This window comes from Nothobranchius furzeri, chromosome 19 (genome assembly GCF_043380555.1).
Source record: "Nothobranchius furzeri strain GRZ-AD chromosome 19, NfurGRZ-RIMD1, whole genome shotgun sequence".
NCBI lineage: Eukaryota > Metazoa > Chordata > Actinopteri > Cyprinodontiformes > Nothobranchiidae > Nothobranchius > Nothobranchius furzeri.
The window spans coordinates 2,709,040-2,733,564 of record NC_091759.1 but is presented as its reverse complement, the minus strand read 5'-3'; the positions used below and the strand labels follow the sequence as shown (position 1 = coordinate 2,733,564).

The 24,525-nt window shown below is 42.9% G+C and overlaps 1 protein-coding gene and 1 long non-coding RNA gene across 13 annotated transcripts in view; one reads left to right on the top strand and one right to left on the bottom strand.

Moving 5' to 3' along the window:
• LOC107372769 (CUB and sushi domain-containing protein 3) overlaps positions 1 to 8,433 on the top strand; it is a 630,513-nt gene extending 622,080 nt beyond the window's left edge. For all 12 annotated transcript variants that reach the window (XM_070547446.1, XM_070547444.1, XM_070547452.1 and 9 more), the window contains 5 exons: positions 790 to 948; positions 1,744 to 1,880; positions 4,172 to 4,259; positions 4,377 to 4,512; positions 8,114 to 8,433. In XM_070547446.1, coding sequence (XP_070403547.1) covers positions 790 to 948; positions 1,744 to 1,880; positions 4,172 to 4,259; positions 4,377 to 4,512; positions 8,114 to 8,273 — 680 coding nt within the window. In that variant the 3' untranslated portion in view covers positions 8,274 to 8,433. The remainder of the gene's footprint in view (positions 1 to 789; positions 949 to 1,743; positions 1,881 to 4,171; positions 4,260 to 4,376; positions 4,513 to 8,113) is intronic.
• On the bottom strand, positions 3,737 to 24,141 carry LOC129161133 (uncharacterized). Its single transcript, XR_008561436.2, has 3 exons — positions 24,053 to 24,141; positions 10,765 to 10,834; positions 3,737 to 3,847 (listed from the first exon to the last, which is right to left on the bottom strand). It is a non-coding gene; the product is annotated as an uncharacterized lncRNA (long non-coding RNA).
• Between the last annotated feature and the right edge of the window lie 384 nt (positions 24,142 to 24,525).

Genomic DNA, 24,525 nt, shown 5'->3' with positions numbered 1-24,525 from the left:
TGCTGTGAAGACATTACATTTACACAGACACTTTTTATCATTTACATTTTTATTGTAGTAAATTCTGTGCATTCTTATATTCATTTGTAGTGGTGCCGCCTGCTCTTAAGAGATTCACCGATTTGCACTTGTAGCTGCGGGATGGTACCACCACTAAGACATATGGGAAAAGATGCGTCAACGTAGCACATGTGCCAAAAACTTGGCTAAACACTGGCAGATTTCCCAAAAAAACTAGGAAGTCTAAAAATCAAGACAGAAATAAACAATCCTCCATGATCATCAACATGCTTTGATGAAACTATACTTACATTATGAATCGGTGCCAGAAAGACAGTCAGCTGCTAAGGCGTTCACCAGGGCTGTGTACTGTCCCCTTTGAGGTGTCTGTCACCGTCCAAAACGAGCATTGGTAATAGTCTAACCTTTAATCACTTCATGAAACAATGTTACCCCATATTTAAATATTGTATAATGTCGAGGCAGCAATCTGATTTTTATCTCTAAGAGACCCAATAAATCAGAAATTTCCTGACACGCCTGCCCTCTTTTTGTGAAGGCAGCGGTCTCATCTCTGCATTTTCCTGACATGCTAGATGTTGTTTTAATAAATACAGTAGGTCTTTGACAATCAAATGCTGTTTATACTTTACATAGATATAAGCAGGATTTTGTTTAAATATGGGTATAAATGTCCTAGATGCAGAAAATCCCAAAACGGGCTCATTCTGACCTCAACGACCAAAACTCATTGAAAAATCTTTATCTTTCCCTTGTTTGTTTCCACAGTTCCGGACGATGTTTTTGCGCCAAACTACATATGGAAGGGTTCCTACAATTACCGTGGCAGGAAGCAACCTATGACACTGAGCATCACCAGCTTCAACTCCACAACAGGGAGAGTCAACGTTAGCCTTAGCAATGGCAATCTGGAGCTGCTCCTGTCAGGCATGTTGTGTTACGATTCCACATCAAGCGCTCTACTTATTACTATCTGCAGAAGGGAAAATAGGTTATGTGATGATAATGATATGTTTATGGTACCGTGCTATACTACTGCTGTATTAATCCATAAATATACACACACATTAGGTGTAATGTCGAGCTCCTTCTATCAACACTATTACTGGCGCTTCCTGCTTTGTAATGGCGGATTATTGGTCCCTTAAACTCGATGAGCTGCAAGTTTCACACACATATATCTGCACACACATGCATGCATAACTCCACATGGGTCCTTTAACAGCCTCAGTTAGGGTTAGGACTCTAATAAAACAAATCCTGGTTCCTGAAGTGTCAGAGAGCCTCAAAACCATAATGAAAAAGTCCGCTGGCTTAAAAGAACAGCTTTAGATCAATGCCAGCTAAAGCTGCACTTCCACAGCCATTGAAAGGCCAGCGGCCTTTTACAGCAGCACTTCTGCCTTTAATATCCGAGTCGTGCGTCTGCAGCTTGAATGTAAGGCTGGAATCAGAACACGCAGAGACATTTGCTGTCTAGCTTAGCATAAAAAACCAGTGTTATGGGAAAACAGACGTCTGCTTAAGGTGAAAAGTGTTCCTGCTGACACTTCTAACCCTGTCTGACACGATGAATCACGATGATGCGTAATATTTGAGGGAATTGGATGCACATTTGCGTCAAAATGTTCCATCAAGTGCCTCTTAGTTTCCCCAGTTAAACTTTAATAAAGGTTCAAAGCATTTTGCAGCTGCGCTGACACGTTTATCTGCCTTTTTCAGGAGTCTATAAGACTTCAGAGGCCAGACTGATGCTTCTGATGTATCAGGTGAACTATGTGAACCAGGGGACCCAGATGAAAGATTCAGCCATCTCTCCAGCGAAGATCATGGACGACTCATGGACTATGGATGGATTTGTAAGTTTCATCTGATCATTGCATAAAAAGTTTTCCTCAATGGATAGGTCAGGGTCAGTTTTGTATACGGTTCTAAATAATTATCTGTCTTAAGGGAGAACTTACATTTGAGAATAATGAAAAAATCCAGACACAACACTTTTTCAGGAGTTAGGGGACATTTTTTTATTTGATCTCAAACTTGGAACCAGAAAAAACAAATATTGGCTGATGTTGGCATTATGGTTAAAATGAGACCAGCTGTAGAGCAAAGATCATCAATACCCATAACGCCGTGCTTTGACCCGGCTCAGGCAAGAAGAAGAGGAACATTTTAGAATCACCAGATGTGGGAAAATTAAGGCTCAACAACAATAGTGAAGTTAAGCTGAGTAACACAATTAGGACCTCCTAGCAATAGCTAACGTCACTAAAAGCCAACCAAACTCCAATAAGGAGTGGTCCACATGATCCTGATGTAGCTTCCACCGTTGCCCTGGGTGTGTTCTCATTGTTCGATGTCAGCCGGGGGTCTTAAGTGCTCAATAAGCGGTGACAGGGCTGGTCACGATATTTGTGTAGGACGGTCAGAAACACACAAAGTGTGTTTCGGGCATACCACATAACAAAGCATTTGCGGTCTCTAAACAACGTACTAACTGTAACAATTAAATTTACATATTATTTAATGAACCATAAAATATGAGATTCCATAAAAACTATGAAATCAATCTTATGGACCTGTGGACAACTTAAACCAGAAGATCAGAACTTTTTATTGCAGGGATTATGTAACACTTCGTATTAACTCAGAGACAAAGGAGAGTCAAGTTTTAAAAGTTTAAAGATTTATTACTAAACAAATTAAAACTAGACTAACTTTAAAAGCTAAACGTATGGTGTAACTAAGGTGAAGTGAGACAGAGAATGGTGTAGTGTGGAATGTTGTTCAGAACCAGCAAATCCGGGGAAACGATTAGTTCTGATGGGAGTGAAGGTGATGTTTTCGCGCTAAGCTTTGGTTAGGAGGTTCATAAACACATTGAGACGCCATTCTGTCGGTCTACGCACCCTTGGCGGAAGTCCCCGTCTAGATCAGGAGGTGTAGAGGTCCAGCTTGGACCTTTCTGGAGCTAAAGCCTGTAGAACAGTCGCGGTCGCCAACCAGTCCAGTCTTTGAGATGCTTCCGGGTCACAACAGTTTTATTGGCATCTAACAAGACCCAAAACGGGGTCGTGATGGTTCAGCTTTTATTCTGAAAGGAACCGTTGCAGCAGTTGTTACAGCAGCAGATTTTATCCAGCTTGTCGTTGTTTTTTTCGGCTGAAGAGGAAAGTTATGGATTGGCCACTCCGACAACTTCTCTAGAAAGCTTTGAACTCGAGTTAAAGATGACGCGGGCATAGTTTTATGGTCGAATGAAAAGAGGACAGATTTACCAAACACCACCAAAACCACGCCTCCGTCAGATCTGGAAGATTCTGATTGGATCAGTAAAAGCAATGTGTGATGTACCTTAACCTTTCGTGTGATCAGTCTCTAGTGGAAACATTTAAAGTTATATTACTTATTATATTCTGTAGGATTATAATATCAAGTAATTAATATTTTCATTTCACAAATTTTATTTTTGACAAAAACTTTGATTAGCTTATTAAAAATAGAGTTCTTTGATTTAGTAAAAAGAAAGAGTCCTTTGTCTTCGTTCTTCTCTTGTGCTGGAAAGAAAAACAGGTTTAGAAGCAGATGCACGAGACCTTGCTGAGGAGAGGGGGGAAATGACTTTTAGGTGGAAAACAGTCATTTCATTCAGTTACATAACACTTGTTAGGAACTGGATTGCAAAATCAGAAGGTTTGTAGACACCTAACTAACACTGCAGTAATGTCCATTGGTGAGGTCACATCTGATTGGTCGAGTCCTCAACGGGCCAGTCTTGATTGGTGGGTTGGTTTGAAGCACACTGGCTGGAGTCCAGGAACTTGTCCTAATGGTGGAGCATAGCACAGAAGGTCACCGGCCGTAACACAATCTATACAATAACTATGGTGATGTAATACTAATGATCAACTGTTTAATGAAAACTTTGAGGCTCTTTTTGTTGCATCGCCTGATGTGGTGATTCAGTCATTTACATGGAAAAGTTCACAAATACAGCACAGCTTCTTCTGGAAATAACCTAAGAATCAACTTTAATCCCAAAACGGTGGTGTTCTGCTTCTGAATGGCCCTAAGATACGCCACCGCAGCCTTGTGTTTGATTATGGAGACGGTGTTTCTTCGTAACTCAACCACTCTGTGCTCTCTCCAGGTTTCAGCAGAGCCTGATGGTTCCAGCTACGTATTCCAGGGTTTCATTCAGGGAAAGGACTACGGACAGTTCGGACTGCAGCGACTCGGTATTTCTTTTATATTTTATTCTGATGAGGCTCAAACTGCACAGACAAAGCTAAACATGATTTTTCAGAGTATAATCTTCTATTTAACATTAAAAGGGTCGTTTTGGTCCATCACAGGTCTGAACACGTCAGAGAGTCAAAACTCACCACCCCCCCAGCTCGGTACCAACAGCAGCTCTGTGGCCATCGCTATCCTGGTGCCTTTCTTCGCTCTGATCTTCACTGGCTTTGGCTTTTATCTCTACAAACAGAGGTATGAGAACAGACTAATAATCCTGCAACGTTACATCTCTTCTGTCTCCTCTTCATTAACATTTTAAGACCGGTTATTGCAGCGGTGCTAAGAGACGGTAGAAATCTGGTAGAAAGCAGGACCCCAAGGCGTTCCCGGACCAGATTGGAGATGTAACCTCTCCAACGTGTCCTGGGTCGACCCGGGGGCCTTCTGCCGTCAGGACATGCCCAAAACACCTCCCCGGCGAGTGGTCCAGGAGGCATCCTGACCAGATGCCCAAACCACCTCAACTGGCTCCTTTCGATCCGGAGGAGCAGCGGTTCTACTCCGAGTCCCTCCCGAATGTCCGAGCTCCTCACCCTATCTCTAAGGCTGAGCCCGGCCACCCTACGGAGGAAACTCATTTCGGCCGCTTGTATCCGCGATCTCGTTCTTTCTGTCATTACCCAAAGCTCATGACCATAGGTGAGGATTGGGACGTAGATCGACCGGTAAATCGAGAGCCTGGCTTTCTGGCTCAGCTCCCTCTTCCCCACGACAGATCGGCTCAGCGTCCGCATCACTGCAGACGCCGAACCAATCCGCCTGTCGATCTTCCGATCCCTCCTACCCTCCCCCACAGGGTGCCCCTGGGGACACGGTCATAAGCCTTCTCCAAATCCACAAAGCACATGCGGATTGGTTGGGTAAACTCCCATGCCCCCTCCATCACCCTTGTATAGAGCTGGTCCACAGTTCCACGGCCAGGACGAAAACCACATTGCTCCTCCTCTATCTGAGATTCAACTATCGATCGGACCCTCCTCTCCAGTACCTTGGCGTAGACCTTTCCAGGGAGGCTGAGGAGTGTGATCCCCCTATAGTTGGAACACACCCTCAGGTCACCCTTCTTAAAGATGGGGACCACCACCCCGGTCTGCCACTCCCTAGGAACTGCCCCCGATGACCACGCAATGTTGTAGAGACGTGTCAACCATGACAGCCCTACAACATCCATAGCCTTGAGATACCCAGGACGAACCTCATCCGCCCCCGGGGCTCCGCCGCTGTGTAGTTGTTTGACTACCTCAGCAACTTCTGCCCCCGAGATCGGACAGTCCATCCCCAGGCCTCCCAGCTCTGGTTCCTCCTCGGAATGCGCATTGGTGGGATTGAGGAGGTCCTCAAAGTATTCCTTCCACCGTCCGACTATAGCCTCAGTTGACGTCAGCAGCTCCCCATCCCCACTGTAAACAGTGTGAGCGAGTTGCTGCCTTCCTCTCCTGAGGCGCCGGACAGTTTGCCAGAACCTCTTTGGAGCCGATCGATAGTCTTTCTCCATGGCCTCACCAAACTCCTCCCACGCCCGAGATTTTGCCTCGGCAACTGCCACTGCTGCACCCCGCTTGGCTATCCGGTACCTGTCTGCTGCCTCCGGAGACCCACAGACCAGCCACGCCCTGTAGGCCTCCTTCTTCAGCCTGACGGCTCCCCGAACCTCTGGTGTCCACCAGCGGGTACGGGGGTTGTCACCACGACTGGCACCGGCCACCTTACGACCACAGCTAGCAACAGCCGCCTCGACAATCGCAGAGTGGAACAAGGCCCACTCGGACTCAATGTCCCCCACTGCTCTCGGGACGTGCTCAAAGCTCTGCCGGAGGTGGGAGTTGAACACCGTCTTGACAGGTTCTTCTGCCAGGCGTTCCCAGCAGACCCTCACTATGCGTTTGGGTCTGCCAGGTCTACGCGGCATGTTCCCTTGCCATCTGATCCAACTCACCACCAGGTGGTGATCAGTTGACAGCTCCGCCCCTCTCTTCACTCGGGTGTCCAAAACATACGGCCTCAGGTCAGATGATACGACTACAAAATCTATCATCGACCTGTGACCTAGGCTGCCCCGGTACCAAGTGTACCGGTGGGAATCCTTATGTTCAAACATGGTGTTCGTTATGGCCAAACTGCGGCTTGCACAGAAGTCCAATAACAAAACACCGCTCGAGTTCAGATTAGGTGGGCCGTTCCTCCCAATCACACCCCTCCAGGTCAAGCTGTCATTGCCCACGTGAGCATTGAAGTCCCCCAGCAGGACAATGGAGTCCCCTGATGGAGCATTATCTAGCACTCATCCCAGGGACTCCAAAAAGGGTGGGTACTCTGAACTGATATTTGGCCCATAAGCACAAACAACAGTCAGGACCCGTTCCCCGACCCGAAGGAGCAAGGAAGCTACCCTCTTGTCCCCCGGGGTAAACCCCAACACACAGGCAGAGAGTCTCGGGGCTAACAAAAAGCCAACCCCAGCCCTCCAGCAAAGTAGAGTGTCCAACCCCTCTCCAGGTCTCGGGTTCCAGAGCCAATGCAATGTGTCGAGGTGAGTCCGACTATATCTAGCCGGTACCGCTCAACCTCTGCCACAAGCTCCGGCTCCTTCCCCGCCAGCGAGGTGACGTTCCATGTCCCAAAAACTAGTTTTCTTGTCCGGGGATTGGACCGCCAAGGCTCCCGCCTTGGTCTGCCACCCGATTCGCATTGCACCGGACCCTTCATGTTCCTCCTGCGGGTGGTGGGTCCACAGTTGGACGAGCCCATGTATCCGGTTCGGGCTGGGCCCGGCCGGGCCCCATGGGCGAAAGCCCGGCCACCAGGCGCTCGCTCACGGGCCCCAACCCCAGGCCTGGCTCCAGGGTGGGACCCCGGTAATCCTCCGGGCCGGGTACTCCGACTCTTCGTTTTAACCGCCATGAAAGATCCTTCGAACCGTTCTTTGTCTCACCCTTCACCTAAGACCAATTTGTCATGGGAGACCCTACCAGGGGCACTAAGTGCCCCAGACAACATAGCTCCTAGGATCATTAGGGCACTCAAACTCCTCCACCACGATAAGGTGACCGTTCAAGGAGGATACTAAAACTGAATTTGATTTTTTTAAACTCAAGTCAACACATTTGGTAGTTCCGTCAGGATGAAAGAAATAGAATATTTAAGTGTATTGATATTTTCTTACAGCTTCAGGCCCTGTCCACACGTAGCCGGGGACCTGCCAAAACGTAGATATCGTTCTACGTTTTGGCCTGTCATCCACACGAAAACGGATCTTTTTAAAAACTCCGGCCAAAGTGAAGATCTGCGTTTTCTCAGTTTTGGGTGTCTGCGTGTGGACAGACAAAACTGGAGTTTTAAGGTCCGCAACGGCACTTTCCACGACAAAAAATGCTGACATCACGTGTGCGACCTGTGTTTACACTAGCCGACAGCATGGATGCCCTCAGAGCTGTGCTCGCTTTATCAGTTGTCCAAGCGGAATTACTGCTCCTTGCGGAAGACCGCAGACGAAGGACGAGGTTAAGAACTGCTATTGCCCGGCGCATGGCCTCTCCACGTCCAAGGCAGGTTTTTCGGCAAAGACACCGACACAGGTTCTGGGTCAGACCAGGAAGGAAGCGATTAACTGCTATCTGCAGCACTTGATGAATGTAGACAGTGGTCCTTGAGGACCAGGGGTCAGCAACCTTTTCCCATCTCATATCCTCAGAGAGCCGCATGTTTGACCAGTTTAATGGAGAAAATCATAAACATCTCTGTAGACATATTGAACTACATGTTTATGTTCTCCATTTCTTGTCTTTTGCAACAGAACCACACCAAAAACGCAGTACACCGGCTGTTCAGTCCACGAAAACAACAACGGCCAGGCAGCCTTTGAGAATCCCATGTACAACACAAACACCAAGGCCGTCGAGGGAAAAGCTGTGAGGTTCGATCCGAATCTAAACACCGTCTGCACCATGGTCTGATCTCCCGGGCTCAGATATCCAGCGGGACCACGGCATGGAAGTGAGAGAGGAAAGAGTTTGGGCCAAAACCCGACCTTCCCTTTGATGACAGTATTTTTATGCACACATGGATACAGAAATGAGCCAAACATCAAGATTAAATGTGCTAGAAGATGTGAACACAAACCAGAAGTTCAGCTAGCCCCTAAATTTGTCACCAGGTGAAACGCTGCCTTGGTGAGAAAACGGAGACGATATCCATCAGGATAAAAGCCAACGAGTGACTGGTGATGTCATCAAAGAACCCCAGTTTTGGTTCAACGTTGTCTCCAGCAGACTATTGCTAAACCAACGGACTCCAACTAGAGAGGACAATCTCCTGTCTCCATGGCAACCTGAGACAGGTATTAGCCACCTCCATTTTTTTTTTTTTCCCACTTACACGGACACAAGGAAGGCTGATGCTAGCCGCCGGACATCCCCGGAGACGGAGCAGTAATCCCAACTGAGCTGGGATTAGAGCAAAGCCAAACTACAAGGAGTGAGTGCTAACAGAACAGATGAGGTCGACTCATCTAACGGACAACACTGCCTTTTCCCAACCTCGGAGTAGGAGAGGGAGGGGCGGTGGTAACGAGATGAAGGAAGCTCCTAACTGAACTAGACGGGATTTTACAATCTTAACACGGCCAATCAGAACCTGTCTAACCTGAAATAATCTAGTGTGAGACGAGTCCTACGTACCCAATCAGATCAAGAAGAGGCCGAATGAAAACAGAGGACTCTGAGAAGCTCTGTCACTAAAGCACATTTCAGCGTCTCTATCAGATTAGCAGATTTACAGATGGAGACAGAAACCCGACAGGCAGGGCAGAGGAAAAACAGACCGGGTTTTTACCCCACGACTGTGGACGACGGTCCACTGTGATTCTGCACTCTGGGAGTGCTTACCTTCTGTTTGTTACTGCTGCAGAATCTTCTGATCTGTAAATCTATTGCATATATATTCTGGAGCATTCACCACCTATATTTTTGTGCTATATATTTACCACGAGGGAGGGGCAGAGACAGATTATAACAGTTTTTAGGAGAAAAAAAAGCAAACTGCAACCACGTGCTGTCCACAAGAGTCCCAGATTTTTGGTTCCATCATAACTTCTCGTGTAGCATGAAGTTCCTCTCACTGGTGTCCAGATGCAACAATCATCCTTCAGATCAATGTTCACACACTTTTTATCAAAGCCTGAATTGTTAGAAGTTTTTATCACATCATAGTCTAAGTCGATAGTGTTGTCTGGCCTCGTGTGTGCTTGAACAGGAATCCCATTAAATACAATTTCAATTTAAAGGCATACTTTGCAACTTTTTACCATAAAACAACTAAGTTAACAGGTGTTTCTAAATGTTTGTCATTGTTTTAGTGGGAAACCATGGCTACTAGCTGACACGTACTTCATCGCTATGGTGACATCATGCCTCTTAATCACGTTTACACCGGTTGTTGCTGCTCTTATTTGTTTTTATTTAATTGAGAATCTGACTCAGTGCCTACCAAAAACCACAGGACCCTCCCTGCCATCAACAACACCGTATGCTCGATCACATGGACGCAGGTACCCCACCCATTATTTTCCCCACAGGCTTTTCCTATGACCGACCGCAATAAGACCCATGTGATTTAAAAGACTTATAGCCGTTCCTGCCTGGGGAAATTGAAAATATTCACTGTTTGAGAAAAAAAAGACGAAATATAGAATAAAAAAGTGTTTTGTACAGAAATATATTTTTATGATGAAATTATTTGTAAAATGTATGAATCTATTATGTAAATTTTCAATGCAATGTAAAATTAAAAAAGCCTAATTGCTTTTGTAAAATGTGTGTCGGTTTGCTTTCTTTTAGATGTCTACATCCATCATTTTCCTCTCCACTGTCGCTACATGCTTGCTCAGTATGGGGGATTGCTGTAAAATCACAATCTGCTAGGGTTTCATACATAAGAGCTAATTGGTACAATGAACTGAATTAGATAGCTTAGCCAACTAGCCATAGCTGGGTTTCTATACCTCGTTTGAAATGATGCACCATAGCATAGTAATATGACCACCACGGGGTGTTCTTTGAATGCGACATGGCGAGAATATTACACCATTCGTCTCGCCAAGCTTGATAGTAATATTAAACTCAGAGTGGCCGGTCAAATTTCAAAAATAAGTAAAAACGGAGAACTTGGTCTTTAAAAGTTGAGTTGATAGAAGTATTTTTGAATTAGAGCATATTTTATTCATCTGAAAACTAAATAAATCCATCAACTACAGTCTCATGACTTGACGGAGGCAGGAGAATAAAAGGAATTTCCTCTGCCACAAAATCATGATTTCGCCTAAAAATTAGGGTTTACGTTCCGATGTCATGACCTTGTTTTTTTTTTAACACAGGCATAAAAGAAAAAACTACTTTTAACACATTGTTCTCAAGAGTTGAGTAGATTAATAAACGTAGGGAAACTTACTTGTACGATTTGTGTCTTTTGTACCTTCTTGGACCGGGTCACTCCTGGATTTATATCCTGACACTTTCATCTGGTTAAAAAAGGAAAAACACAATTAGTGACTGATTCAGAAAACACTATTTTTCTTTGGGTGGGATGATAACCTTAACTACAATGGCTCTAATTTCTATTAATATCTATATTAGTAATACAGTGCAAGAGACATGGAAGCAAATGCTGCAACATCAATGTAATGCACTAGATGGCGCCACCACCTCCATGAGATGCAGCTGAAATGACTTCTTTTTGCTACAAATCTATGTGAGATTTAATTTGAAGCATGTGTAGTTAATCTATCATTTGTGGGTCTAATTGAGGATGTAGATCAGGGGTTTTAGGGTTACCTCTGCAATAACACACCTGCTGGAGCAGAGGAACGACTAAAATGTGCTGGATACCCTGATGAAGATGTAGGAAACCGAGAGCGATTTACACTAATTATTCATTCAACCAAATGTGTTTTGAACATTTTTCCTAAGTCTTATTATTTCTCTGTTTTTATTTCATAAAAACTTAATTAAATCAAGAAAAAAAAGGAGTGCACATTTTAGTTTTGGGTGTTTTTCTGCACCACATCAGTAAGGGTACATAAATATTTATGGAAACCTGGAGAGCTTGTTATTTTAGAAATTAAATGCATGTTTCACAAAAATCCGGACTAATCTAATATAGACTCAAACATGTGCCTTGATTAGGTACACCACATTGTTAATCATGGCAGAAACTTGATGCGGTGAGCAGGAGCGCCTCCAGAATATTTTGATTGGGGTGGCCAAATGGGGTCAAAAAATTTTTGGGGTGGCACACCAAATTGGTCCTTGTGGTAACTCTGTGAGAGTTTAGCCTGTAGCGATGTATTGCATTGCTCCTTTATTAATTTTTATTGAATAAGCAGTACATATCCAAAACATTTAACTTAAATTTTACAAAGAAACAGTTCAGAAAAATACATTTCAGTTATTCCTAATTTTATGTAAAAAAAATTTTTATGTTCGTTCCCCTATGTTGCTGTGTTCACAAAAAAATATGGAGATAAAAACTTTTTTAAATCGTGAGCAGCGGAAACATATGTATTTATTTTTTAAATTCTGATTATTTCTTTACTTATTCATTATTTAATTTTTATTTTGTTTTACAATTATGTCTTGAATAAACAAGATCAATATATGGTTTGACTGAACATTAATATGATTTATTAACACTGACTTTTCCTGGGGGGGCCAGCACTTTTCTAGGGGTGGCCATGGCCACCCCTTGGGGTCACCCTTGGCGGTGAGATGACTTTCTGAATTTCAAACTGAGCATCAGAATGGAGAAGAGGAAGTTAGGGACTGTAAATGTGGTGGACCTGCTGAACTACTGGGTCAGAGGTTAGAGGAAAATGGTCTAGAGTATAGAAAGACAATTGTAACTGGTTCCAACCCACAACATCTCGCTCCAGCAGCAGGAGAACACACCGGGTCAGGTAAGAACAGGATATTCTGGTGTATTTTACACCTGGTAATCCCCTCAGACAAAGGCAGGTTCACCCCAAGCACAAGGTCAGTGATGTGGTGCATGCGGTCCGGAGCAGAGAGGAGTGCTCAGATCTCTACATCAGAGAAACTAGACAGCAGCTATGCTAAAGGAGAGTCAATGCTCAAGACTCTGGTCCATCTACACCTAAAGGTCAAAGGTAACTCATTTTAAGTCGATAATGTAACATTTTTAGGGTTAGGGGTGCAAGGTCCAGTGGTAGTCCAGTGGTAGACAAGGAGTGGTTTGAAGAAAGTTCATGGAAAAAAGTTTAGACGATAGAAACGTTTATACACCCGTGACTGAAGGAGAACAAAATATGCAGCAAACTTTCTATGACATTATTATGGAAATGACGAGAAATGTGAGTTTAGAGATGGAGAACGGCGGAAAGTGTTTTCATGTTAAAATGTGTTTGAAATGAATCAACACAATATAAGTAAACCGTTCGGACCAGAGACATGATTGTAATGGTGCCAGAATAGTCCCAGAAAAGTGCGGCACCCTCTGTTGTCCTTGTCATGTCATTTTATCTGACGCTTTGCAACACTCCACAGGCAACGGAGAAGTCCGAAAGGAGTCAGTCTTTGTCAATTTCCAGACTTCTCCATTTGTTGTTTCCAAATCTATCCTAAACAGCCAGGTTAGAGGACGATGTCTCCTTTTGTTAAAAATAGGGAATTCCGATATTGGCATTAAAATGTAATATCATCAATTATCAGTATTATTTTTTTTTTATGATTTTAATACCAAAACTTATATTACCATACACATATTATATTTGAAACTCTTCAGCTACTTCTCCTCTCTCTCCAAATGTAAAAACGTAACAGATTTGAGGTATGGTTCATGAGTTATTTGTGTTTGTTTGGTACAGCTTGCCTAACTTAAATTGAAGTCGTATTTCGTCTAGAATACGTTTAAAGTTTAAGTATGCATGATGGGAGAAATGTAAAATTATGTAGATTTTATTTCTTAGTGAGAAGGGACCTCCCATTTCTATTGGCATCGAAAAGAGTTCAACTATATTGAATAATGGTTAAAAAGTTGAAATCAAACATCACTCTAATTTCCCTCTGGGGTTAATAAAGTATCTTTGATTTGATTGATTTGACTAGTTAATAAAACTACACCGTTTTAAAAGTCCCCATTATTTAAGCCAAACTCACAATAAAAGTCAGTTATTCTCCACTGTTTTGTTCCTACAGAACAGAGTGTGGCAAAAGCTCCAGGTGGATAAACGCAACACGACAGCAGCGCTCAGGCCTCATTATAGAGGACCTGCGTCAAAACCGCCATTTTCCACATGGTTTATTTATTTGAGGTGGAGCTTTACCAGTCCTTGTTGGGATAACTAAAGCAACCCTCACATTTCTTCTGGTTTCTATAAAGGATTTAAGACATTCCACCTAGGAAACACCCATAAACGTTTAAAAATGCCCTGCCCCGCAGAACCTCTGAAGACAGAACATATTGATCATGTAATTTTATCTTACTCTTTGTTGTTGGAATGATTTATTAAAACGTCTGATAGTGTTTTCAACTGATGTAACCCAAACTGCTCAGAAAATGTTCAATATATGAAGCAGTTTGATGGTGGTGATGCTTTTTCTAAAAAAACTATTTTCATAATCAGATTTCTCTTAAAATGCCTTTAAGGTTGTTAAATTAGCAGCATCCAGCCAGCAGGAGGAGATGTTTGTTCATTTACTCGACTCTCACTTAAACTGTAATGTAATAACTATGTAATAACACCAGATGGTGCCAGATGTCCTCCCACTTATTTCTGTGCAGCGCTGGTTTATCCTTCAAATAAATAAAGTTTAGATATTTAAATATATTAATAAAAGCTTATTTCCCTTTAGTTTTACTCTAAATAAAAAGTGTAAAACTCAAATAATTAAACCAAATTAATCCAAGGCTCAATTATTTGAATGAAATAAAGTGTAGTAATGATATGTGCGCAGGTATAAAAGGGTTGATGTTGACTAGGAGTCATTGAGGTGGAGCTTGATGACACTTTACATACATTTATATACTTTACATGCATTTTATGTGAGTTTGGAGCTTTTATTTCATCGTTCTGCCAGGAAACAGACTGAAACTGAGTATTTTCTTCTTTAGAAGAGATTTGATAATTAGTGTCCGCCCATAAATTAGCTTTTGTTCCATTTAAATATCACCTTCCCTCCAAAGTTTGAATTCCTGCTCTCTGCAGCGACGACTGCGAGGAACAGGGAGCTCGATGTGTGAGTCAAGGTGGGACAAGCTGGAGCTGCCGGCTCTACGGGAAGAGATAATGATGCAGAGACGTTCGTGTGTGTGTGTGTGTGTGCGTGCGTGTGTGTGTGTGTGTGTAGGATAATTTAAATAAAGAAAAAGGCAGAAATCGTATTTTGTCTTAAAGGAAGAAAACGGAGTCGTCTGATCTAAAATGTATTTAAATGTGTGAAAAAATTCTAATGAGAATGATTAACTTTGAAATCTTAATATTTGTTGCAAACATTTCAAAACGCATTCAGAATTTCTAGAATAATAATGTAAGCATTATAAATATAAATGCTTAAAATAATCAGACTTTCTCAGAAAAATTCTTCTACTTTGATCAATTATTTTCTTGACTTTTCGTCCATCCAGCCTTCCTTTCGTGACCGACGGTTTCTCCAACTTTTCCCGCTTTTTAACGGCTCTGGAACCAACCTGGGATTAGGCTTGATTACACACGCGCCCCTCCGGGACTCTTTATTTCAATGAATTAGTGGAGCGGATGAACAGAACTGCTACAGAACGGTATTTTGTTCCAGCCACATAAATTATGCATCGTCTGCAGAAATCAACAAGCCTTGATCCTCTTCTTTTAGGGTTTTGATTCAGAGAGAGAGAAATGGTTAATTGCCAGGCTTGTCACATATAATCTGGACTGTGTTTGATACACAACAAGGATGCAGTCTATATGTTTGTTATTTATTCATGTAGCCGTGGAGTCGCTGCGTGGGGATGAAACGCGGACCCAGATAAAATCTTTTTATGATTGTTTATGTTCTACAACGGCAGCAATCGCTGGATTCATGGTAAAAAAAAAAGGGGGGGGGGGGTGAGGGGATGTGCAACATTTAACACTATATTCTTATTTTTGTGAATTTTATTGATTTTTCTGGGTGAAAAATGGTTGGAAAAGTCCTAAAAAGGAACCACTGAATCCTAAATAAAATCAGAGGATCGTACGCCGAACTGCAGCCTGAAATAAACATTTAACAAGTTTGTCTTTAAGTGAAAACAGGATTCAGCTGAACCAAACCTGTTTCTTCTAATAGAAGAGCTAAATTTAATCGTTTCTCATTTCTAAGTTATTGTTGAAAGCACACAATCCGACTGGCTGAAATGAACCCAAAGGATTACAAAGTACAGCGAATCAGAGAGCTTGAAATATTTCAAAAATACATAAAGCAGTAATGAACGTTTCCTCACCTAAAGGTGGATTACAGAATGGGATTATGGGTAATTTGGAAACAGCTCCACTGGTTAAACTGCATTAAATATCAAACAAAAGGTTGATACGCCTTTTAAAACACGGTGAGCTAATTCTGTAGCAGCCATTAAAACTAATAATGAGCCCCTCGAAAGGCTTCATGCGTTTTAAAACGTTGACTAAAAGCAAACTAATTGTTTCATAAAAAGCTTTTTCACGACAACAGTTTTTATATTGCAATTTTTTTTCATAACACGTCCTTGATCACAGCTGCTTCACTCCTCACCAGCAGAAGTACGGATAATTGCTCAGCCAGGGCTGCAGCGGGCAATCGATTAGCACGCCATGTCCTACAGCAGGAGGCTACCATGTTGGATTAAACACCGGCCGAACAAAAAGAGGGGGGGGGGGGGGGGGAATCAATAGTAGTTATTAGGGGTAAGTTGTGTCTGACGACGTGTGTGTGTGTGTGTGTAGGAGGAGGTAGGGGACTGCAGAGTCACTTTACATGGTGTGTCCCGGGCCGTTAGCTTGGTGGCGCCTGTGCGTATTGACCTGGACCGGAAGCTCGGCTAAAGATCGGAAGAAAATGTGTCACTGTAGTTCTCCGAACTCATGGTTCTTTCCCAAAATAGACACACACGAAACGATGTAGATGGCTGCAATGAATTCAAAAAGGCTCGTTTGCGGCACATCAGGGTTTAGGGTTAAACGAGAAAAATAAGTGATGGCAAAAAGTGTCTTGTCCAGATTTCACCACACTCCTCAGTGATGGAGTGGAAATGATGAAACCAGACCTCGTTAAGTTTTACACGCCTTCAGTTTTCACATACGTAGCTGAAGGACCACAAGTTATTAGCAGACGCGTTTATAATCCGTACCAATCTTACAATATTGTATGAAATTGCACATCATGGCTCTGATTATTTTTATTTTGCCTTGGCTTTAATTGTATAGAGACGCCTGCTTTCATCGTAGAAAATCTGGTCCTGAATATTTCTGGATTGTAGGCAGTGTCGGCCATGTTGTGTCTAGTTCTTTTTAATATGTTCACGCAGCTGCTTCAAGTGAAACATTTGGTTCCTTTGTGAAATCTTGTGGGAGAAAAAAATTCTTTTCAACTTTTATTTTTATCTTTAGCTGATTATGATGTCCACTCAGAAGAATAGAGCTAAGATGATGAGGAAGGGGCTTCTTTCATCTTCCTGCCATTGATTAAAGTTAAAAGATTATTTTCAGAATTAAGCAAGTAAAGATTATTTATATAGCACGCATCACAAAAAGAAAAATCTCAAAGTGATGCACAAAGATCAACAAAACAAATGATAAAAGTCATAAAATGATCATAAAAAGCAAACGGTGGTAGGTGCTAGGAAATGGCCTGGTAGAGTCACTGAGTCGGACTTGTTGACTTACAAAGAAAACGATCTTTTATAAAGCGCTTCTCAAAATAAAAATCACGAGGCACTTCACAAAAAAAAGTATAAAAAACATTTCTACAAAAATGACTACAAATATGTTTAAAATAAGAGAAAAAATATGGAAATTGTGATAAAAAGAGCAGCGTAGAAAGAGCAGAATAAGGGGAGGGTGGTGACGAAGGCCACGCAAAAGCCAGATGCTGATTGGCTGGAAGTCAGCGGTAAATGATTTCGGCCAACGTCACCAAACAACTTTTTGTAAAATTGGAGCACATCCACCCGTGGTCGGCCAGTCCAGTGGAACTGCGCCCAATGTTGACGCGTTATTGCAGAACCATGTCAGTCAACACAACCCTACAACATCCAAAACCTTAAGGACCTCCGGCCAGATCTCATCTACCCCCAGAGCCTTAGCACCAACCCGAAAACCTCGGACCTGCTTCCTCACTGTAAGACGTGCCGGTGAGAATGAGGAGGTCTTCGAAGTACTCGGCCCACTGATCCACAACGTCCCGAGTAAAGGTCAGCAGCACACTGTCCCCAATATGAACAGTGTTGGAAGTGCACTGCTTTCCCATCCTGAGGTGTCGGATGGTGGACAAGAACCTCCTCGAAGCCATATGGAAGCCTTGCTCCATGGTCTCACCAGACTCCTCCCACGCCCAGGCTTTTGTCTCTGTGACCACCCGGGCCACATTCCGCTTGGCCTGCCGGTACCCATCAGCTTCCTCCAGAGTCCCACAGGCCAAAAAAAACAGATAGGACTCTTTCTTCAGCTTGACGGCATCCCAACTATTGGTGTCCACCAGTCAGTTTGGGGATTGCCACCATGAGAGACACAGACAACCCTGTGGCCACAGCTTTGGTTGGCCACCTCAACAATGGAAGCACGAAACACGGCCCACTCTAAATGTCCCCCGCCTTCCCTAGAACATTGTGGAGGGGGAACTGAAACTTCCTCCAACAGGAGACTCTGCCAGACCTTCCCTCACCATACGTTTGGGCCAGCCAGGTCTGACCGGCATCGTCCCCCACCATCGAAGCCAACTTATCACTAGGTAGTGGTCAGTTGACAGCTCCACCCCTCTTTTCACATGAATGTCCTCAGATGAGACGACAACAACGTCGCGGCCTAAGATATCCTGGTGCCAAGAGCTCATTGTCATGATGTGGAGGGAAGGTGAGGGAGGAAGAGCGGATCCTTCAGGCAGGTAAATCAACCCAGGCCAGACAGCGGCAGACATTTGGTTCCTCTTTAATGGTCAGGAGTGCAGACACGACAGGGTAGACAGATGTGAACATTAACTGACATGTAACGAGTACGAACCGACAAAACCACAAGCAACACACGAGGCTTATGTACACACTGGGATGGGTAATCAGGTAACAAGAGGCAGGTGGGCACGAGGAAAAACTCAATAATGTGACACTCACATGGACACCTTTATGTCTGAACATGGTGATCATTATGGACAATCCATGACAAACACAGAAGTCTAACAACAAAACACAGCTCAAATTCAGGACACACCTCTCCAGGTCCCACTGTCGTTGCCCAAGTGAGCGTTAAAGTCCCCCAGCAGAACGAGGGAATCATTGGAAGAAGCACTTTCCAGCACCTCCTCCAAGGGTGGGTAGTCTGAACTGTAGTTTGGTGCACAAGCACAGACAACAGTCTGTGGGCCCCTCCCTTTTTATTTATGAACCATCATTTTGTAAGGAAGCAAACGGATCAGAATCATGTTAATAGTACACATTTATTTCAAATCTGCCATGTTACTCATTTGCACTTTCCCACAGCAGGGAATGCACATCTCAGAAGGCGTGCTCTTTTTGGCACAACACCTGTTCAAACGCACGCCACCAAATAAATAATCATTCACCAGCCGACTTTGGTATTTTCTCTGCCACGGCCCCCTCCCAAAAGTTTGCCATAACTCCCAAAGAGAAAACATGGCTTTCTGTCCAAAGACGAACAAGAGCCATGTTTTGTATTTGTTAAATGTCAACTTTACTCACATTTTAATGCATTTGCAGTGGTCTGTAGTAGGAATGAATGCCTAGAAAGCTTCAGATGAAGGATTTGGAGTCTTATTTCCTGATTTTTAGACATTTAACCTCTAGTTAGCTAACAGCAGTGTGACTCTGTTTGCTCAACAATGCTGGTCTGTGTGCTATGAAGAAAACACCAGTTCTAAATCATCTCTAAAACAGCATCCTTGTAATAAATAAGTAATAAAGACCCCAGAGTTGATGAATCTGAAGCAAATGCTTTTAACTCAAAGCACAAAAGCAGAATTTCCCCCACTGATTATGCTTCAGTAGGAGAAGTTGTCTCAGCTCCAGAAAGTCGCTAAAAACTAAGAATATGAAAAGAATCGAGTCAGTTAGAAGCTGCAAAGGTAATCTGTCAGGCACGTCTGGTTAGCAGCAATTAACATAAGTGAATGCCTGCTGAGTGGGACCAGATCAGGAGCAGAGTGACATTTATGGTCTGGCGTGTGCGAGGAAGGTCTCCCACGGCTCCGGTGTTTTCAACACAAAAGTCACAAGCTGCCGCTGCTGCAACCTGTCAAAATGTTGTGTCACTTCAGGAAGTAGACACAGCCAGGAAGCACTATTCAAGTGTTTCTAGAGAAATAAATAGTTTACTAACACATATTTAGTTGTATTATAGTTTGTTATCTGACATTAGTTTTTAAACCATTTTATTTAACATGCTTTGTTACGACTACACTCAGTTCATGTCTGACAAAATGCAACAAATCTTTACATTTTGATTGCACAAGACTTTTTTCCTTATCCTATTATCTCAAAATAGTTTTTGTTAGTTATAATGCTGATTCGACACATTTATGGAAAGAAATTTCCATTTTTATGGCATGTGAACCGAGGGAAACTCCACCTGCCTTAAAGCTGATTTCCGGAGTTTCCCCCTTTCACAAATTATTTATGATTTGTCAGAAATCCGTAAAAGTGAATGTCCCATCATGTACTGTGATATAATTTAAGAAATATGTCGTCATTTATTTAGTTATTTGCAAAGCTCGGCCCCTGCCCCGCAGAGCTCCGCGCAATAGGAAACTGAGCGCCGACCAGAACTAACCAATAGCTTTAGACTACCGCTTACCTGCTTCAACTTTAAAGAATACCTCGGCTGATGGAGAGTTGATGAACTTTTCACGGACAAGTAAGTCTCTAAAATATAAATATATGAGAACACAACATGACATGAGAATAAAACTCGTAAAACAACGTGTTTCAGCTGTTTGTCGGCTAGAAGGACATAAGTAAACAAGAAACGTGAAGTCGCCATCTTAAAATTTATTATGTGAAGTGCCTTGAGACGACTCTTGTCGTGATTTGGCGCTATATAAATAAACTTGAATTGAATTGAATTGAAAAATAAACAGAGCAACTGAGTTTTTGTGTGATATTCCTGTCAGCCACTAGATGGTGCCATCGGATAATAGAAATACTCCAGAAAGAAGCTTTAAGTGACACAACCTGCCGTTCCCCTCTTATCCGCTAGGGGCTGACTCCAGAAAAAGAGCAAGTTCCCATTGACCCCCATGTAAAAAATGTCAACTTCACAGCAGAAATAAACATGTTTACAGCCTGGTTAAAAATAGCTTCTATAGGTCGACTCTCCAGAAGGGGAGCGGGAGCTACAGCCGTTCTTCTTGATAACGTCAAACTACAGGGATCGCAGTAAAGATGTCAGAGTAAAATGACTAACTTTTCAGGGGGATAAACTTAAAATACCATAAATTTGAATTATTTAAGTAATTGAAAAAGTGGTAAAAAAATTTAAATAAAAAAAGTACAGGAGTGGAGCCCTGGGGGACCCCAGAGGAAGGGAAGCTAGTGGATGAAGAAGAGACACGTTATGATAGTTATAGGTATGGGTACCTTTGACATTTGAATCGATTCGGTACTAATTCCCGATACCTACGAATCGATACCGGTACTTAACGGTACCAATTTTCGATAATTTTGAGTGTTTAATATTTTAATTCTCTTTTATAATTAAATATATATTTTTCTCAATATATAACAATATTTGATAAATATCACAATAAATAACATTCAACTGTTTGTATTTTAACATTGTCCTTGAAGTTTTATAAGCTGATAATTAAACTGAAGCAAACATCTTTACTGTGAACTAAATTTACTGTGTATCTTCATTCCTTTTGCCGTCTTTTTTCGTTTGATTTTTCCTACTGGGAAGTTAGAATTTCCGAGGAGAAAGCGAACGCACCATTAGCTGATAACAACGGTGGCAATGGAAGCTAACATATCAAGCTAAAGTTATCTTAAACAGTTTATTTAACTGCTGGAGCAGATTTAAACGATGATGCCTCACACTTAGATCGTTGTTGCTGTTTTCATCTTCACCCAATCACCCGTTGCATTTAGTAAAGTAAAGCCAAACTTTAGAGCACGTTCATGTTCTAGTCGGAAATTCGGAGTTCCGAGGAGAAAGCGAACGCACCATTAGCGAAACGGAAGCTAACATATCAAGCTAACGTTATCTTAAACATTTTATTTACCTACCCGAGCAGATTAAGATGAGGATGTCTCACTTAGATCGTTGTTGTTGGTTTCATTATCACCCAGTTACCCATCACATTTAGTGAAGTGGACCCAAGCTTTAGCGTGCGTTCTTTCTACCATGCTGCTCTGTTTACAACTGGCTCGCAGCGAGCAACAACATTGCGCTCTTGCGCATGCGCAGCTGTTTTGGCAAGTTCTCGTTATGAAGGACGGGTACCGAAACGAGGCACCGTTTGAAATGACGTGAATCGGTGCTCGGTCGGTACTACGGAATTCGGTCGGTACCTTAAAAAGTACCGAATTCGGTACCCATCCCTAGAAAGTTATGAACATGAACCATTAATGAATCTGAAGCAGCAACAAAAACAAAATTTCAAAGGTCAACTTCACTGGAAAACATTTTTCATTGATTATTTCCGATTATGGTCAGTCACCATGAGTTTTATATGCACACTGAACATGAAAATAGTGTCCTAAGCCTATCTCCTGCATTAGCTTCTGATAGAAAACAGACGGTGAAACTCTAGGATTTGAAAATCCTGACATATCTACATCACACCGTCACTTAACAGTCATGGACTCACCCATCTTGACTCGTGACGGGGAAGGCTGCTGCTGTTTTAGCGTCCAGGAAACAGCAGAGAGCATTTAAACTATCAGAAGCTCTCCGTTAGCATTAGCAATTCCACAACATGGCAGAACTCCTTCTGGCTTGTGCTCTTTGTGGAGATAAAACATCAACGTTCGAAAGTAAATACAGTCAGTTGTAGAGTCATGGTGCTGTTAGCCAATCACAGACGAAGACTCCAAATCCTGCTGTCTTTTGCTCTCCTCTGCTCTAGCTAACTTCTATTTCCTGAATATCAGTAAATAAGAACCAAATACGACTGACGCTCTCCCCTGATATGGCTCAATTTTCCATGTTTAAACAAGTGCACCGGGCCTTTTTTCCCTCCAGAGAACGACCTACAAGGAATTCATTCCCATTAGACACCCCTGCAAATGTATTGAATATCTGAGTAAAGTTGACCTTTAGGGATTACAGTTAAATGTTTAATTAAGACAATGAAAAAGTGAATTTTCAGGCATAACTTGTATGAAAATCTACTTTTGGTGGCTTTTCATGACAATTTGACGAAAGATTAACAACAAGATTTCCACGAATTGAGACATTTATGTATTTCTCAGTGTTTAAAACTATTTAGTCAATATTTAAAATGTTTTGAATCCATAAAATTTACAGATTATTTCATGTTAAGAGAAACAAAGCAGTGCATTTGTAGAAACAGCCAAAGGCACGTTTAAAGGATTAATATGAAAGATGCCCAGAAGTTCTTGTTTTGTCAGATCTTTCACGCTGTTGTTGCAATCTTCAGACAAACTGAACGGTAGGTGGGGTGGGGGGTGGGGGGTGGAGGTGGGGGACCTGCTGCGGTGTGGGATTGCTCGAAGAGGAGTGCTTGTCTGCTGGATTTGTTTGACTCGGGTAATTGAAAGTGTTTTAAACTATTATAGCAACTGGAGGGCTTGTTTAACTGTCGAGATGCCAGTCAAGCGGGTGGGCCAAAAGCCCAAGCCCGTCAAGGCCTGTCAGTCAACGGAAACGAGAAGTGTCGGCTTAATGGATTTCTCCACACTGCTCCGTTTGCGCGTCCAGCGGAGATAGAAAAGTGGCAGGGAGGGAATATATATAAAAAAGAAAAAAGTCTAAATCAATGCATTGTCATGGGCGAGTGTGTGAGCCATCAAACGGCCAGGTGGATTGGAACTGTATGTGTCGATGCTGAGACGCTGCATTAGGAGTGAGCAGGAGGTGCTGGTTTGAGGGAGTGGTGTTTCTGTGTTTGTGTGGGTATTATACACACGCGCGCACACACACACACACACACACACACACACACACACACACACACACACACACACACACACACACACACACACACACACACACACACACACACACACACACGAAAACCAGTGTGTGTTTAAGCTGCAGCTCTCTGACAGACAGATGTTTTCAGCATGTCTCCAGGGGCTTTTGTTGTTATTTGAGGTGTAAGAGGGGTCACAGACCCCCCCCCCCGCAACTAGTAGCTTTTTATTTCATAGCTTCTCTGTGGGTGAAAAGAGCTCTTTTGTGTTTATTGTTGGTTTTCTGATAGAAAATTCTTAACCACTGACGTCACTTATCTTTCTATTAAACATCTTTTGTACGTTCTTGCTGTGTTTGACTTCTAATGCCATTTTTTGTTCTTTTTTAAACACAGATAAGGTTTTTCTTTACCTTGTTGACGGTTTCGTTTGCTGCTGCAAACATCTTCGGAGCTGACGCTGAGCCTTAGGAATAGGGTGAGGACTTCAGACATTCGGGAGGGACTTGGAGTAGAGCCGCTGCTCCTCCTTATCAAGAGGAGTCAATTAAGGTGGTTTGGGCATCTTGTTAGGATGCCTTCTAGATGCCTCCCCAGGGAGGTGTTTCAGGCACGTCCTGCCGGCAGGAGGCCCCCCAGGTCGACCCAGGACACGTTGGAGAAACGTTGGATCCCTGAACTGGCCCGGGAACGCCTTGGGGTCCTACCGGAAGAGCTGGTGGACGTGGCCAGAGAGAGGACGGTCTGGAACTCCCTAGTTGGGATGCTGCCCCCACGACCAGGACCCAGATAGGCGGAAGAAGACGAGACTAGATGAGAAATAAAATAAGTTGAGTTTTACAGAATAGAAAACTGTACACACAGACGTGGACAAAATTGTTGGTAC